The sequence below is a fragment of the Dermacentor albipictus genome, chromosome 3 (assembly GCF_038994185.2).
Source record: "Dermacentor albipictus isolate Rhodes 1998 colony chromosome 3, USDA_Dalb.pri_finalv2, whole genome shotgun sequence".
Lineage (NCBI taxonomy): Eukaryota > Metazoa > Arthropoda > Arachnida > Ixodida > Ixodidae > Dermacentor > Dermacentor albipictus.
In genome coordinates this window covers 47307099-47324030 of record NC_091823.1, presented here as the reverse complement: position 1 = coordinate 47324030, position 16932 = coordinate 47307099, and the positions used below count along the sequence as shown (strand labels likewise).

The window sequence follows — 16932 nt, the reverse complement described above, 5'->3', positions numbered from 1 at the left end:
CGGCCCTGCGAGACAGACGTGGGCCTTGTACGCCGTTATTCTTCCTGCTTCTCACGTATGCGGACCTCTCAGCGTTCCTGTTTGTTTCAACAACGATACAGTAATCGGCTGGAGATTTACTGCAGGCGCTGGCCGTAAATAAATCCAGCAGACGTGCTTCATAGTTTATACCGTACCTGGTGTTAGCCTGAATAAAAAAAGTATGCGCATTAAGCTTTTGACAATGTAGTAATATTAGGACTCTAAGTTGGGCAGGTTGGTAACGATCCATCTTCAACAGCAGCAGCTAGAACAAGAAGGCGCAAAGAGAACACCGATCATACGCTGTCCTATTTCCTCCTCACTTTTTTTGTTGTTGTGATACGCGAAATCCAAGCTGACGTGTGCCAAGAAATTGTGGGTGTTTCATGCCCAAAACACTGGGAAGAGAAAAACACTGCAAGCACATTCATTTCTTTACCGCGAACCTGAAGCTAGGCGAAAAAAAGAAATTATTAAGGAATTGGCGCTGACAAACGCCGTCGGTCTTTCACCAGGCCCATCTTGGGAACAGTACCACAGCGTTCGTGAAGGAACGGTACCTGCGAAGTTGGTGCATTTCCACCATGGCGTGGTATTTTGTCGCTCGATTTCGCCCCTTTCGCACTGCGCTGCAAGGACTTGCAGCGCAATTTGCGGTTTCGCGAAGCCCAAATGCGCAAACATAGCATTAGCATTAGAGGTCATATCTCAGCAATTCCTACCCTACGAAGATGGTACTTGCAAACCGGACTTGTTTCACATTCCTGCTAGCGATGGACTGCGCTGCGAACAGCGCACGTCTCCTGCTGTGGCATGCAAGCTGTAACCTAGCTTCTTGGAGGTCTCACTCTCACACTGGAGCTCTTACTCAAAGAGAGAGACAGAGAGAGAGACAGACAGAAAAGAGAGAAAAAGAAAAAAACTTTTGAAACTAAATTCTTTCTTTGGCTCTTTCGTCCGTTTTCGTGGCGGTCGGCAGGCTGGTAGTCGATGATGGACGGAGTATCAGCATCGATACAATGGCTGCGACGCGAAGGGTGCCTGATTTCGCTCGACCGAACGCCAACTATTATAACTCACCAAGTAATATGAGTTCATAATAGTTATAATAGTTTATAATGCTGTCGTGCGAGTGCTTCGGGGCGCCATAAGTTTTGAATGCTGTGCTGGAGCAATCGAAACGGACAGCAATCTTTATTTTTCTACCGCCACCCTATCTCCCCTTGTGGCGGGTGGGAGAGAGGGTTCGGATGGCGGGAGAGGAGGGTGGCAGCCGCTGTACACGCCGACACTCGCGCGGTTACAGAGATAACACGCATATCACGAATTGGGCTTATGTGTATATAGCCGCCTATACTACCGCTACAGATGTACTGATTAACGGCTCCACTTTCTGGGGAATTATACACAATGAAGCAACGAACCTACCTAAACACGTCTTAAATCGCGCCATTTCTTTGATAAATCGAATAGCTTTCTAGAAGCAATCGGCTATTCTATTGTATTGACAATTTTCGTCGCTGGCTTCTGCGAAATGTTTTTTTCTTAGATCGGACGAGGAGGTTCAAGCTTCCCTTCAAGCTTTCCAAACGTAACAGAGTAACTGGCAACAAAGTAACTATTATTCGAAGCAGCTTATTTAAAGGAAATTGAAGAGTCACTGAACGCTGTAGAGCTACTTATCAGTTCAAACCTTCCTTGAAACTCCTAGTAATGTAAATATGAAATATTACTCAATGTTCTTATTTCGTTGCTGCTCATACTTTAGTATACTTTATCATATATTTCCTTACTTATCGCGATAATACATCCCTCTTTCTGAAAAAAAAAACGTTTTGCTTCTTGTTTTAATTTGTACATGTACTTAACATATCACTATTTTAATCGCCAGGTATACGAAGTAGCTGGATATGTGCTGGTTCCAAGGTCTCAGCTAAGAATCAGAAACTAACGGGAAGAAAACAGAAAAAAAAACGCGTATACGCCCGTTTGCTTAACCTCACCATCACTCCACCCCAAAATATCTCCCCGCATTGCCTTAAAAGTGCCGACCAAGCACCACCTTACAATAAATAAACGTGAAGCTAGCTCATTTTTTACAGCAAGGCGGTTAGCTTCTAGTTGGTCGCGAACTTTTGTGCCTGCGTGTGCGGCCTTTGTTCCACAGAAATGTGGTCTGATTCCGGAGACAATGCCAAGAAGCGGAAAGCGCACAGTGCTGCTTCTCCAAGAGGCATCACATGACATCATGAAGGGGCATCACTTGACAAAGGTGTCATCGCGCGACACCACGTCTGACATGACGACGTCATCGCATGACTTCATTGGGTGATATCGCGACGTGCGATGCTGTTATCACATAACGTTTCACATGATGATGTCATCACGCGACCTTGGTGCAATGACTCCATCAGGCGACGTTTGAGGTGATGACGTAATCATGCTTCGTCATAATGTCAAACGTGACGTCAGCACTTGGTCACGTGGGTTTTTGTACCATCGCATGTTAACGCTGGATTTTCCGCTTCATGCGCCTTATGATCACTTCGTATTTGTAAAGAATACCACCCTCAGCAGCTGTAGTGGTGGTTTTCCACAGCTTCGCCGCATATCCTGTTTCACAGTGCCGGGATGGCGAGTCCTTTATTTTGTTTTGTTTTGTTTCTGCCGAGGGTAACGCTTTCAAAGTTGTCTCCAGATGGTCAAACATGCATGCGAGCCATAATTTCTCTCTACGTTGCAGGCCTGCTGAAACTGCAGCACCTATTCCAGCTGACGACAGACCGGTACCACCTGGAGGTGAAGGTTGTCACGCGCGTGCAGAACGCGTCCGATGTGCACCGCTTTCTGCGACGTCTGGAGGACCGCGACCGCGAGTCGCGCAAGTACGTCGTGCTAGACTGCAGCGCCGAGACGACGCGCCAGATCATCATCAGCCACGTCAGGGACCCGTTCATGGGGCGCCGAAACTACCACTTCCTGCTCACCAGCCTTGTGAGTGCACGTGCTCCTGTGCAAGCATCTTTATGAGTAGCGGGAACACAAGTTAACTCGTTTTTTATTTGCATCGTAGAAAGGCTACGAAATATTCGAGCTCGCACATACGCACACAGACATACGTATATATACGAAGGAATTAGTTCTTCAAATCCGGTATATATATATATATATATATATATATATATATATATATATATATATATATATATATATATATATATATATATATATAGATATATATATATATATATATATATATATATATATATTTCTTTAAATGTGCAGGAGCATGTAGAAAAGCAAAAACAAACATTTAAATTCGACGTTTCGGCCGGAGTGCAGCCTTCATCGAGAGTGATTTGGCGACCGTGCTCTTGATGAAGGTAGGGCCTCGACCGATACGTTGAAATTAAATGTACGTTTTGGCTTTCCTATGTGCGCCTACACAGGGTGTACCAGTTCAATTTAGCCACAGTTTAATAATATGCCGATGCCCTCTAATGCGAAGCAACTAAATGTATATTGTTGGTTATTGTATGGAGTAAGTCACACTATATTTTTTTAAATCTGCCTAATTGCATAATTAGTAAAGATTAATTAACCAACTTCTGAAGCAACGAAGTTTGGCAGAAAATTCAAATTCAAAAGTTGTAGAGCGCTTTGCAAAACGTCCGATGAAGCAGTTTATAACTTTCTATGAGGTATTAGTGTTTGTCCACTTACTGCAGATGCCTGCGAAATAGAAGAGAATACCACGTGACATGCCGGCTTGCGCATCGTGATTGCAGCGCTCCCAAACATTTCTCGCACAAATGAACATAGTATCTAGCAGGGTGTGCCGCCGCTTAAAAGGCGACAGGGCAGTGACGCAGGCGTTTGCTGTGCAATTTACGCCATCGATGTGCTTCTCTCGCAGCGGTTCATGATAGCGATAAGCAGGCGCAGCGGCAGCACACCAGGCTAAATGCTATGTCCATTTGTACGTGGAGCCTTAGGCAGCGCTGGCTTCTAATGCTCCGATTAATAAATATCGGGCCCCTCGGTTAACCCCCTTTCTTCGTTTTCATACATACATATATATATATATATATATATATATATATATATATATATATATAGACAAGTGTCATGACTCACCCCTGATAATACCAATAGCTAACAGGCAGTGCGTGCTTTTGTAAGATATCGCATGTACTACTACGTTACCTTTAAAGCAATTTTTAAGGCGTGATCCGCCCGCAGCTCTTAAAGAGTCTCCTGTCAATCAGACTTCTCCACATCAACCTACGTTGTGCCAAGAAGCAAGCTTTGATACGCACCTTCGTTTTGTAGGGATTGACTGAAATATTCCTACGTTACGTTTATTTGCGTTACCATAGAAACTCTGAGTATCGTTAGAAGTAGGCAAATAAACAAAAAAATACCTGGATTAATAAAAATTATCCGTAAGTATATGAGCCGTGCCGTGACGTGACACATAGGGCGTACCAATTTGATGACAGCTGAAGTCGACACAGATACGGTAGAGCTAATGTCAGACTCGAATCTGCAGGAAGTATAATTACGAATCTTAGACACATCGAAATGGCCAAGTACGAACGAAATCCAGTCGGAGGCGTGTGAACGGCTAGTTTTTGAAGGCTTAGGAAAGATTCACATTGACGGGCACATGAAATCTCAAAAGGTAGTTCGCTATCATTTGGCTGTTCTATACCAAGATCGTGAAGAAAAAGCCGAATCCACAGTGACGATAAGATGACCTTAGCGCACATAATCATTGGCGTGGCCTAAGGATTGCAAATTATCTTTAGAATAAATGTAGTGCCGAGTGACTCTATATGGACTGCTCTGTCTTTTATATATGCTGGCCTGATAGTGAAAAACTAGTTACACCCCTGGCATAAGCCATTCAGGAAAGGCCACTCATTTTGCGTATGCGTTCTCCTCCTCCCAGATTATGGACGAATTCCAAAACAATCCAAGCCTGGAGTTTGGCGCCGTCAACATCACCGGTTTCCGGCTAGTCCAGAACACAACGCCTCCTTACAAAGAAGTCTTTACAGAGCGCATCTCTAAGATTCCTTGGCCAGACCCTAAGAAGAAGAGAATATCGGTGAGTGAAACATTGCTTTTCCAATGCATGATGTAACCATTTCCATTTTTCTTGTGAAATCGTATGATTCGCTTGACAACATTGTTTTTTTTTCTTTAATGTGTGTGTATTTTCGTGTTGCTATTGATTCATTTACTTCAAGGATTTGACTAGTTTGCTGTGGTTTTTAGACAGGCGGCTTTTTCATAGGCACAGTTTTCATAATCTAGCAGCTGACGAACAACAAAGCGTACATCACCCGTGTTGCTTGAAAGTCCGAAATATGCGAGAGTGAGAGAGGTTTTTAATGAAATCTGAATATTTTCGCCTTGAATTAGGCTAAACATCGCAATGGGGCCTATACAGTTGTACCAAAAGATGATAAAACGAACTTCGAAGACGCTGAGACTCAGACGTCGCAGCAACTCCTGTAAGTATACAGTAAAGTTTGTTCTTTCTTCTTTCAAGTTGACCAACTCTCTTCAAGGTGTCAATCGGCTGTGATGGATCAAGAGGCAATTGGAGATGAGAAACTTGGAGATCTTAACGTATAGTATCAACTTTTTGAAAAAGGAAAACATAATAAGTAAATTATAATGCCAGAAATCGCCGAATTGTGACGCTTCAAATTGTGCGACGGTTCTAGGTGACGTGGCCGGGGTATCGATAGTGGTGGGATTTTCTTTGGTGCCCTATGGTAAACTACGCAAAAAGCTGTCTCTATCACTCTCTCTTTCTCTCTCTCTCTCGCTCACTCTTTTCCTGCCTTTTTCTTTCTTTATTGAGGCAACTTCACGGCGTGTGGTAGCTAAATTATTTATTCACTGCCAACGTTTCTGGCATCTTAATAACCAAACCGTAACAGTCTATCTACCGCTTTGGCCGGATCATTCTTATTTTGCCGCTTTAACTTGTCTATCGCTCACGTCTTTGTTTAGAAATTCCGAAGTTACCCGTTTTTAACACTAACGTAATCAATTTCAGACACCTTCCTACTACGGTGCACAAGTGGAAGAAGGAACGCAGTATTTTTTTGTTAATTTTGTACAAGTTTAAGACCAGTCCCTAGCGTTCTACATTTTTTTTATCACTACTACGTGGATCGTCTCGAAATAAACGTGCGTTTAAGTTCGTTAGTTCGTTAGAATCCTGGCAGAGCCTCGGTACAGCCTCTAACAGCTTATTCCGGAATAAGTCAACGAATTTATAAAGCAAGCTCTATCGTACTTTCGCATATTTCAGTTGGAACAGCAAGGCAAAAGCTTGATTTAAGAACTTTGTTTTTATTATTTGCAGTAGTGCTTGACGGTTTGATCGATCGTGTATATATCTGAACTGTGCGGTGCTTTATTACGTTGAGTTGTGTAAGAACATTACAATGCGAGTGGCATTGTGTGATTTGCTTTTGAACTGTCTAAGGCTATCAGAAGTGGTTTTGATGTTTTAATATTACTGTAAATAATTATGTTTGCACGTTGCACAATATCTTGCTGTTATAATCGCATCTGCTCTGAACTGATCTCTCTCCTGAGTTGCAAGTTGCTTGCCGTCTAATTGCTGCGGGCTTTTGTTTGCCGAAGTCTCGAAAGAAAAGAAAAATGATGAATTACAGCATAAATTAGGGCAACCCTGGCTTCGCGTTCAACGAACAATGTGATCCTCTTCTTTCTTCCTTCCCCACTCGATATTACGACGCTTCTCATTTTCGTCATCGTAGGCCGACGCGGCCCTCATGTACGACGGTGCCAAGGTGCTTCTGCACGCCTTCAAGCAGCTCCTGCGAGACTACCCGAGCATCTTCAGCAAGAACTTCAGGCGCGGCGAGGTCTACAATAACAACACCCGAGGCATCGACTGCCGCCGCGAGAAGGTCATGCCTTGGGAACACGGCGAAGAGATCGCCAAACGCATTCGCTCGGTAGGAGCAAAGTCCCTTGTCTTCTTTGAGTGTGTCAGTGTCAGGTGTCACCGGCACATAAGCGTGTGCAAGTGCACATGTGTAAAACACTACTTAATCAATATACAGGGAGTAACCACCGCCGCATTGGGGCACCAACATCATCTACTAATCATGTAACTAAAGATAAAAGACCCGCAAGCTCAGCATTGTGCTTTAAGATTTCTCGCATCTTCTGTAACTTCTTTTTTTCTTAAAATATTCTGATAAGCAAAAATAATTGCAAGTAGTCAAGCTTATCATTAAGTAAGAGCTCGACTACGAAGGGCCCACAAGAAAGATCCGGCCCGCGAGGCAAGGCAACGTAATTTGCAGGACACCCATAAAAGGATCTGTACACCCCCTATCCTCCCACTAAACCCTCCCAAGCCTCTCATGTTCTTCTAAACACGCTTGAACCGAGTGATTTGATATAGACAAAAAGATCTGAAAAGTTTGCAACGTCGTGTTTTATGTGAATAACTACAGCTATTGTTAGAAGCCAGCAAACACTAACACCAAGGACAACATAGGGGAAATTACTTGTGCTCTTCCCTATGTTGTCCTTGGTTTCAGTTTTGTTGGCTTCTTATGATATGACTAATAAAAATCGGGCCCCTCGGTAAGCCCCCTTTATTCTCGTTTACAGCTATTGTAACTATACGCTAGTATTATTAAGCGTTAACGTAGAGTACTTTTAGAAATAACATGCTCCCAAATTTGGCGTACGCTGACTTTTCACAAGAAAATAACCCTGGCCGATTTGGGGTTATGCGCATATATATGCCAGGTTGCTGATCCTACTTTTTGAATAAGTCAAGCCGCTTGGGTACACTACGTTTGAAGCTCTGTAATTTTAATCTCCAATTTTGTACTAGTATTTCTTGCTCTTTATCGAGCCCTTCGAGACCTCTAGCGCAAGCATAGAGTAAAGAAAAAGTATAGCATATAGTAAACCGGAAAGCACTCTATGTTTTTTGCTTCTATGGCCTCTTCAGATATGTTCAGATACCTTACTGCGGAGAGGTTGCGGTAGCGAATAGCGCGGATAGAGCAGTTCTCCTCCTTTCAAACAAATTAAGAAACAAGACAAGAACTAAAAACCACCTCCGGCCACCACAATGCTCTACTATACAATAAGTGACAAGTCGCACTCAATTCTACAGCACAAATACCACGGCGACCTTACACTTCCCAAACATTGGTTCCCTTTCATGCCTCTTTTTGTTCTCATAAGCTTGCGAACGAAACGGTAGCGTTGAGGAGAAAGAAAAATAAAAAATAAAAAGGAGCATGAAGCACGGGAACACTTCAACTTCCCTTTTCTCTTCAGTGTGAGCATGTGGCATCAATTGCAGATGCTGTCTTTCTGCTCTTTGTACAGGAAATAAAACTTGCGCTTAGTGAGAAAAAAAAAGACAGAAAGAAAACACTGAAGGACAGTTGATCACTGCTTTCATTCTTTCTTTTTTCCTATCTATCTCTATTTTCTTTATGTGGCTTCTCTCACATTCCTTTTCTAGACGAAGATCAAAGGGCTGACTGGAAACGTCAGTTTTGACGACCGAGGCTTCCGAGTCAACTACACCATCGACGTGGTCGAAATGACAATAAACAGCGAGATGGTAAAGGTACGTAGTACAAGAGCGTCCGGAAAAAAATGTTTTTTTTTTTTTACGTCATTGGTTTTTCGATTTGGCCTGCTTTTGTTGCCCTCGCATTTCACGGGAAAAAAAGTTTCAAGTGTCCTCTCGGAGAGCTCGGTTTACCACTCACTGAAAATACTGAAATTCGGCACCGCCCAGGGCATCCAGCAACCTGAGCTATCTTCCGGATTCATAGTGAAAAACAACAAAGAAAACGAGGAAAGAAAGAACCGGCGTAATGCAAAAGTCGACAGCTCCCTGCACGTGCACGCACATATATGTACAGAATTGCGAAACTCCCAGGAGCGCCGAGAGGCACTAGACGTTAGTGTAGCCACTCTATTTGGGCATCCTGTGCAGGAGCAGCTGCGGCTGTAGCGTCCTTCCTAAACAAAAGCCACGCGCAGAAGGAAAATTGTCGGTGATGGCAAAAGGCCGCCCTTACTTTGTCCAGATCGCCGAGTGGTCGGACCTAAAAGGGCTCAAGCTTTCGTCGCCGAAGTACCGTCGAGTCTACCAGGACACGGGCTTCGAGAGCAACAAGACCTACATCGTGACCAGCATTCTGGTAAAGCGTTTCTCTCACGACAAGTTCCCCTTTGCCTCTTTCTTCTGCTTCCTATTCATTTTCCCTTCTGATGTGTGAGTCGCAGCGGCGTACTTCTGACCTCGAGTTGCTACACGTATATCTTCTGACATTCTTAGATGAAAAGGAAATACCTCCGACTCTGTTCACTTCATTTCAAGGCGCGAACTGACGAGAATGTATCCCGTAATAGCCAGGCAAACTCACGCAGGTGTGTATGCGTGTATGCGTGAACGTATGCAAGCGCATCGGATAATACGAAGTAGTATTCGTTACTCGCGAAGACCAATATGCGTAGTGCACTCCTTTCTACTGCGAGCGCAGACGAAAAGCATGTAGTGGTAAAGAATGTTTCACCTGTGCTTCGTATTTATTGGCATGGGCGCTACAATCGCACTAGCAGTTTGTGATATGTGTGCCGAACGTATGGCGTTATGCAGGCTTCCTCAAGTAGCATAGCGCCAGCGCATTATTTATAGGAATGTAACCAACGATATGTGTGCCGTGTTATGTGATCTCTATCTCTTCTCCCCATCTATCATCCCCCATCCCGCTCCCATGTGTAGGGTAGCAAACCGGTTAGGCTAAACTGGTTAATCTCCCTGCCTTCCTTCTCCACTTTTTCCTTCCTTCCTTCCTTGTAGGAATGTTTGTCCCGAATGAATGCTTGTTGTAGGAGTACAACGGCAATTGCACGCGGTAACGTGTACGTCAATATTTGCGAGGGGATATGGGGGTAGAGTAATCGGTGCCCGCCGCCCCCCCCCCCCTTTTTTTTACTTTGTTTTCCCTGTCGAAGCCCACTGTGTGCAGCCTTTACAAAGAGAAACCAGCATCAATACGCGCATGACCGTAGCAGATTCTCGGACATCTAGTCAGTCTGCTGTTACTGCTGAAAATGATTGAAAAACGAAATCAAACTCTCGACCTGCTCCTTTCCGGGTTCTCTGGTCAGAAGTTCTACAAACATGACATGATGCAGCCAAGACACAGCAACACTCGTACTCCTTGTAAATTTGGTTCCATTTAGAAAGGTTCTATATAAAGCACTACCAAGTTCGCCTGTAGAAACGACACGTAGAAACGAAATTCCCGCCCTCGTCATTTCATAAAAATTTTCGAGCAAACATATAGTGTCATCTTTGACAAAATACAAGTGAAGATACCGTTGTGGAAGCTGTTCTCATTCGTTCCATCGCAAAAAGCGCTTAAAATAGGAGATGTTAAAGTTTTTCATCAGACTCAAAAAAAAAACAGTTATAGTCCCTCTTCCACACGAAAAGCATTCCTGCGTCGCTTGCAGAAAAGCGCGAGATATTGGATTAGAACGCCGTCAGAAAAGTAGGCGTTTTCGTTCTGGTAAAATGTTTGCTCAGCGGCGGCGCTGAACAGCATTCACTTCCTTTCACGTTGCTATACGAGCAAACATGAGCACACAAGAGTGGAACGCTGCTTGCCCCGCCGTTGTCGTCCGCGCGGCTGACGCAGAGCGTGGGACCGTCGCGATCCTGCACAAGAACGAAGCAAAACGTGGCAACGCTGTGTACAAGACGCCGAATCTTCGTGCGCGATCACGCGCCCTCTCTAACGTCCCCTCCCCCTATACTTTGATCTTCTCTTCTTTCATAACCGAAAACATAACACGATTCTCCGCTTAAGTACGCACGACAGCCCGCGCGTCTGGCAAGATAAAATGCGAATACAAGGCGGCGGAGGCCAAGCGTGCCGCGTGTTGGTTTCGTGCTCTCTGTTTGCAGCGGCGCTTGGAAGAAAGGAGACAACGTTTGTATTTTCGTTATTAAATGTCCGTGCAAGCCGCTCCTGGTTTAGCCACTCGAAGCGCGGGTGCGCGAGGCTGGTAGTCACGCTGAAGTGCCAGGCGCCAGTCTTCGCTGTAGGTGTAAGATTTCTTCATGTCAATATTTGCTCGGGCATATATAGATCGACCCGGGGGTCCAGCGTATGAATTTTCGAGGCGTGTTTGAAGAGCACAGTAAACAAAGAGAACTTTATTAGCGTGCCCCGTCGATCGGCCCCGTAGCCAACGCATTTCAGAAATATGTCTGAAACACAGCCGCCGTGCATGTTTACGCGATTTTACAGGGCTGTTGTAGACAAAGTATGTGCAGAAGGTCTGCCGCATAAATGTACGAAGTAGCAGCGATGATTACATTATCTGCCTGCGAAAGCAAGCACGATCATAAGCATGGTTGTTGAAGCAAATAACCAGACAGTATAATGATCGGAGTAAACTATGGCGATATTCTTAGAAACTAGTGAAATAATGCTGGATAAGTCGCAGATTCTGGATCTTTGAACAGGTTTGCTAAAAAGTTCGACTGTGGTGCAAGAAAATCGGTATCTTGCAAACACTTGTGACACTGGCTATTTACTCTTTGCCGTGGTGACCACGTCAAGTGATTCGTGAATCCGCATTCATCAGGGTGATAAGACAAGCACAAACGCCTGACAATAAGAAAGCCCGATAGCCTTCCCTCAATCCGCTTTGTTTTGTTGTTCGCTGAGCAACCTTATGCATAGATAGGGAGAGGGGGTGGGGGGAATAATTGAATGAAAACGTCTCATCTTGTCAACATCAATATCTTAAAGCAAGAGTAGACGCTATTTACACTTCAAGTCTATTTCAGGCACATTTCTTCAAAGCACGACAAACTTTCACAGACATGGAGCCCGAGGACCTCTTGTTACCTAAGTGCCATTACGCGTGCATGCGCCGGCACTACCTGAAATCTGAGCTTGCGCCCTCCCTCTCCCGGCTCCACGCTTAGGCGAGGCAACTGCTACGCAATATGTGCTTTCTTCGCACCCGGCCTTGAGACGCACCGAGTGATTACAGGAAACTGTATAATGCTGGCAACTAACTGGGTTTATTTTCTGGATTTAGATATGTGCCCAGCCATGTAACATGCCAATCTTTTCGGTTGTACCATAGGGTGAGAATTGTGGCTGGGGGCCCACCGTCCGAGTGGCTTCCGGTGGCTTAAACGTTGCCTCTCGCCGGCACTCGTGCTGCATACCAGTTGGTGCTGCAGCTGGGAGCACGAACGGTGTGCTCGGCTACCTTGATGTGATGCTCTATCTATGCAGTGGTTCCTCCGTTTAATATGCCACCACCGCCACCCACATTACGTACCGAATGTGGAGCGTGTCACACTGTTCCCACTCACACTGCACCACCGCGTGCCCCACCTGGTGGTGTTAAAACACACCTGAGAAGCCCTCGAGCTTTCTTACAAGAGAGCCTAGCTCCAGACATGCAAGGGCGAGCAAGGCAGTATAGTCAAGACCGCCTAATGTAACTATTCCTCTTACTACAGTTCATCGCTACTATTTAAAAAAATAATTGACACAGCGACGGATGTCATGGGCATGCGGACGATGTCTGTCAGCGTGTCTCTGACAGAAAGAACATGTATGGGCTTACAACACCGCCGCAGCTACTCACGCAATCTTGAAAAGCAGCACTTTGCTTCGCGATCTTCTTTTTTGCTTTATTGCGATAGCATTAAAGAAATATATGGACACTCCAGGTGCATTTCTGCCGTCGGCGTCGCCGTCGCCGTGAGGTTACGTATAAAGTCTAAGGGAGATAAAATCGTCGCCTTGCACCGTATGCTGTATGTGCGACTGAAAGCGCGCGAGGCTGGGCCGGTGATGAGCGGGGAGGGTGAGCGGGGAGGAAGCGCGCCCCCTTCCGTCGCGCGCAAGCCTTCGGAAGGAGGCTAGGAAGCGGGAAGTGCGTTCTACTTCCGGCTTCCCGGGCGGCAGCGCACACCCGGCCGGGCCGCTTTATCTTGAAAGCCATCTGCGACGTGTACAGAGTTCGCACTGCGCGGTGTTTTCGCGACTTAGTTCTCGTTGACGCGAGCTGCTGCATGAAGGTCAGTTTGCTCGTTGCTGCTGCCGCGTTTCCTCACTGCAGCGTTTTCGCAGCGAGTTGACCCGTTAAACGAGTCAGATGTGCTCATGTTTGCTTGTGCACGCTTGACACCATGCTTGTCAATTTAATTATTATGCCTATGTTAATAAGTTTATAATGTCGATGAAACTATTATCCTTACTTCGTATGGCTGTAAAATAATTTGCTACCGCAATCGATGCTTCGCCTTTCGGGCGAAACTGCAAGTTTTTTTTTCTTCTTCTGATTTCTGTCCTCAGATTTCACACTCAGCAGTTTCACGCTCAGCCGAGTTTCATTTCATAAAATTTTCTTTTCTCTACTAGTTCTTCCCCATGTCCTACGGTTCTGCGCTTTGCAGGTGAGGCATGTTAGGTGTCATTGCAGCAACACAGATTAGAAAAGATACACACTAAGAACAACCTTCGGCTTCCTGAAGCTCTTAATATCAGCAATTACTGAGGTTTTACTGGGGTCTCAAAAGAAAGTGTTAGCAAATTTAATGTTTATAATCTCCGATTTGAGCTGCGAGTTGCCATGACAGGAACCGTAAGTGGGACTATGTGTAAGGTGACTGTTACTCCACGCGTGCTCTGTTTCTCTCTCTCATGGTGACAGATCTACGACAGCAGCCTTTTCGGGCTTACACTGCGATACATCAACGACTGAAATATGATGACAAAAGAAATTCGGCCAGAAAGAAGAGTGTATAGTGTGACAGCAATGGCGCATAAAAATAAAAGGGGAGGGGGGGGGGGGGGGGGATCAAGCAGCCGAAGTCTGACGGGCATTGAGGCAAGCACTACAATGGACGTCTAGCTCCCTGTCGCACAAAATGTACCACTTTTTACAGCATGACGCCTGTGTCTGTGCGCGGAGCTCACCCGCCTGACAGAACGATGAGAGACCAGCCCTGAATCGAGAGAAAGGATAATGTGACCCCCGTCGTTCGCTGACAGTCAGGCCGGCAAACGAAAACAAACGAAGTGGCGGCCCAGCGCGACGCGTCTTCTTTTCCTTTGTTATTCTAAGCTGCCTCTTGGTCGAGCATTGGACGCCTCTTGTCGTCCTGTCTCGGCAAGCCTGTGTGCCGGTCTGAACGCCTTTCACGTCGTTCCGCTCCGATGGTTCTGATGATTGTCGTCGCACGGCACCCCCGGCGCCGCGTCAGAGACATCCCACGCCGTGTCGGGAAGTTATGCGACGAGGCGACCTCCGTGCGAGCACTGCTCGTTGTGTGCGTCTCAAGAGAGAGCGAGAGAGAGACAAAAAGGAAAACATAGATTCCTTTGACAGCTTATTTTTGTCCTTCGTTTCATCCTTGAACTTGTTTAGCTTTCTTATCTTTGCATTTCGGGAACTTAAATGAGCGGGATTGATTCACAAAGAGGCACAGGAACAGCAAGCGTTTTTCCAACTGCCCGCAGCACTGTTTCAATACATTTAAATGTCTTCATTCGCTCTTTTATACCCATCTTGTTGCCCCACTCCGAGTTGTAAAAAAAAACTGAAAAGTCTGGCTATCTCGGTCGGATGATACACGAGATTTTTATTTTCCCGTATAACCATGCAAATAGGTAACATAACAAGCACGGAAGAGAGGATCCTGGAGCTGTGGCATCTGCGATGTATGATGTGAATCCACAAAAACGCTGTGTCTTTTCTTAACATGCATCACCTTACATGGCCGTTCGTCTCTGAACTAACGACAAACGCTTGAGCGTGTTTCCGTGCGGCCCGTGAAGCTTTCATCTGCCCTTCTAATATTTCTCTTCCCTTTCTTACCTTTCCTGTGCAAGGTATAGCCAAGCAGGCTTAGCATGGTTAACCTGATTGCTTTTGTGTCATCTCTCTCTCTCTCTCTCTCTCTCTCTCTCTCTCTCTCACACACACACACACACACACACACACACACAGTAAAGAGCGTGTATCCCAGTTTTCGTTTGTGCGCGTCTCCCTGATGATTATCTAAGGCTTTATTTATTTACTAGTGAGTATTTTTGATACAACAATACACTAGTTTCCAAATTATCGCAGAAAATAGGAAAGGCATTCACCGGGTTTTGTTCTGTGCGTGTTTTCCTAATTATTTGTTCATGTTTGCTTCCTTTTACTTGCAAGTTTGTGCCAGTCATCGCGAGCGGCAATTTGTTCTTTTTTGTCGGTGTTCCGTCTTATGGCACATACGAGCATCTTTATATTTTCGCCTGAAGCGAATTGAAGTCGCAGAAAGTATATTGCTTCACGCTTCTCCATATGAACTCCTGTTAATCGTTCCTACCTACATTTCGTGCGTCAAGAAAAAAATTATGAATGAAAAATAAGCTGACAATAACAACAAAATATCCTACAAGAAATTACCCAATAAGGTGGATCACTTGGGCACGAATGTCAACAGCGTTGTGAATACAAGTAGTGTTTAGCAATAAAAAGTGTAGCATACTGCCGAATGGAAGCTGTTTTTGTTTGTTTTGTTTTACTAACGACTTAGTGTATGGTTTCGTGTGACTGCGCGGCTGTGCTTGTGCTTGATCTTGTGCTGCGAACACGCATGAGCAAGTGTTCTCTCTTCCCCGCTTTTGCTATTTGCTCCAACATTATTCGCACGCTACTCTATGAAGTAGAAGTATCGAACTCACCTCTTTCGGGAATCTGGGGCAGAATCCACTAAACTTCGCTATTAGTACGCAATTTCTTAGCCAAAAAGTTCTTACGCTGAGATATGGGTGCAAAAGAAGAGACAGCGCGTTTAACTTAGGGCGTCGTATATACTGCGCCATGTACAGAATACATGGCGTAGTAAGAACAGACGACAAATCGACACAGCACAAGCACTGTCCTGTCTCGACCGATCATTTGTTCTTACTGCGTTGTGTATTCTGTATAATAATGAGCACAGTTTACTTACTTTGTGTTCGTGACGTCGAGGTTTAGGAGAGTGGGGTCTGGGGGCTCAGCTAGACTGCTCTGGCTGCGCGCGCTGAGGCATGCCCCGTGGTTTGTGCGCGCCAGGAAGAGCCCTATCTGATGTACAAGAAGCCCGAGCCGGGCCAGGTGCTCACGGGCAACGACGTGTTCGAGGGCTACTGCAAGGACCTGGCCGACCTCATTGCCGACAACCTCAAGTTCAACTACACGCTTAAGCTGGTCAACGACTCGAAGTACGGTGGTCAAGACGCCAACTCGCAGGCCGGATGGAACGGGATGGTCGGCGAGCTCATTCGCCAGGTGAGTCTGTTTCCGACGGACTTTACGCGAAAGGGAAGTGCATATTGGGCTTCTCGGTATTCGTCAAAATACATATTTACCGAAAGCAGGACACAAGCAAAGAAGGAACTGTCACCGTCAATCTGTTTTCTTGTCTGTCCCATTTGTGGCCGATGTGTCTTTCAGCTTATGCGAAAGAAACTTTTGTGGAAAGAAACTAGTCTGAGGAAAAAACGGCCTCACTCCACAGGAAGTGCTCAACTCATCTCGTGAGTTTGCCGAGCAGCTCAGAAAGGCAGGAGCGATAAACTGACTGATTTGGTAAAGAAAGAAACTAGAGGGTCTACAAAAATACTTTTATTTTTGTCTGCTTCAAATCGTGCTTAGTTTACCAATGAACATAGCAACTGCGACTCGTACTGTTCACTTCTTGTTCAATGTATATTCATTCACTTATCTCTTTTTCGTTTACTTACCTTTTTTTTCTTTTTTGCGAGACCTACGTTATGCATTTGTATGACACGG

General features: G+C 45.3%; 1 protein-coding gene across 3 annotated transcripts in view; it reads left to right on the top strand.

Annotated features, from left to right (window-relative positions):
• The window catches only part of LOC135898156 (glutamate receptor 1-like), a 256360-nt gene that overhangs the window by 190724 nt on the left and 48704 nt on the right, over nt 1-16932 (top strand). For all 3 annotated transcript variants that reach the window (XM_065426936.2, XM_065426934.1, XM_065426935.1), the window contains 6 exons: nt 2765-3015; nt 4976-5134; nt 6831-7031; nt 8573-8680; nt 9150-9263; nt 16213-16428. In XM_065426936.2, the coding sequence (XP_065283008.1) occupies nt 2765-3015; nt 4976-5134; nt 6831-7031; nt 8573-8680; nt 9150-9263; nt 16213-16428 (1049 nt within the window). The remainder of the gene's footprint in view (nt 1-2764; nt 3016-4975; nt 5135-6830; nt 7032-8572; nt 8681-9149; nt 9264-16212; nt 16429-16932) is intronic.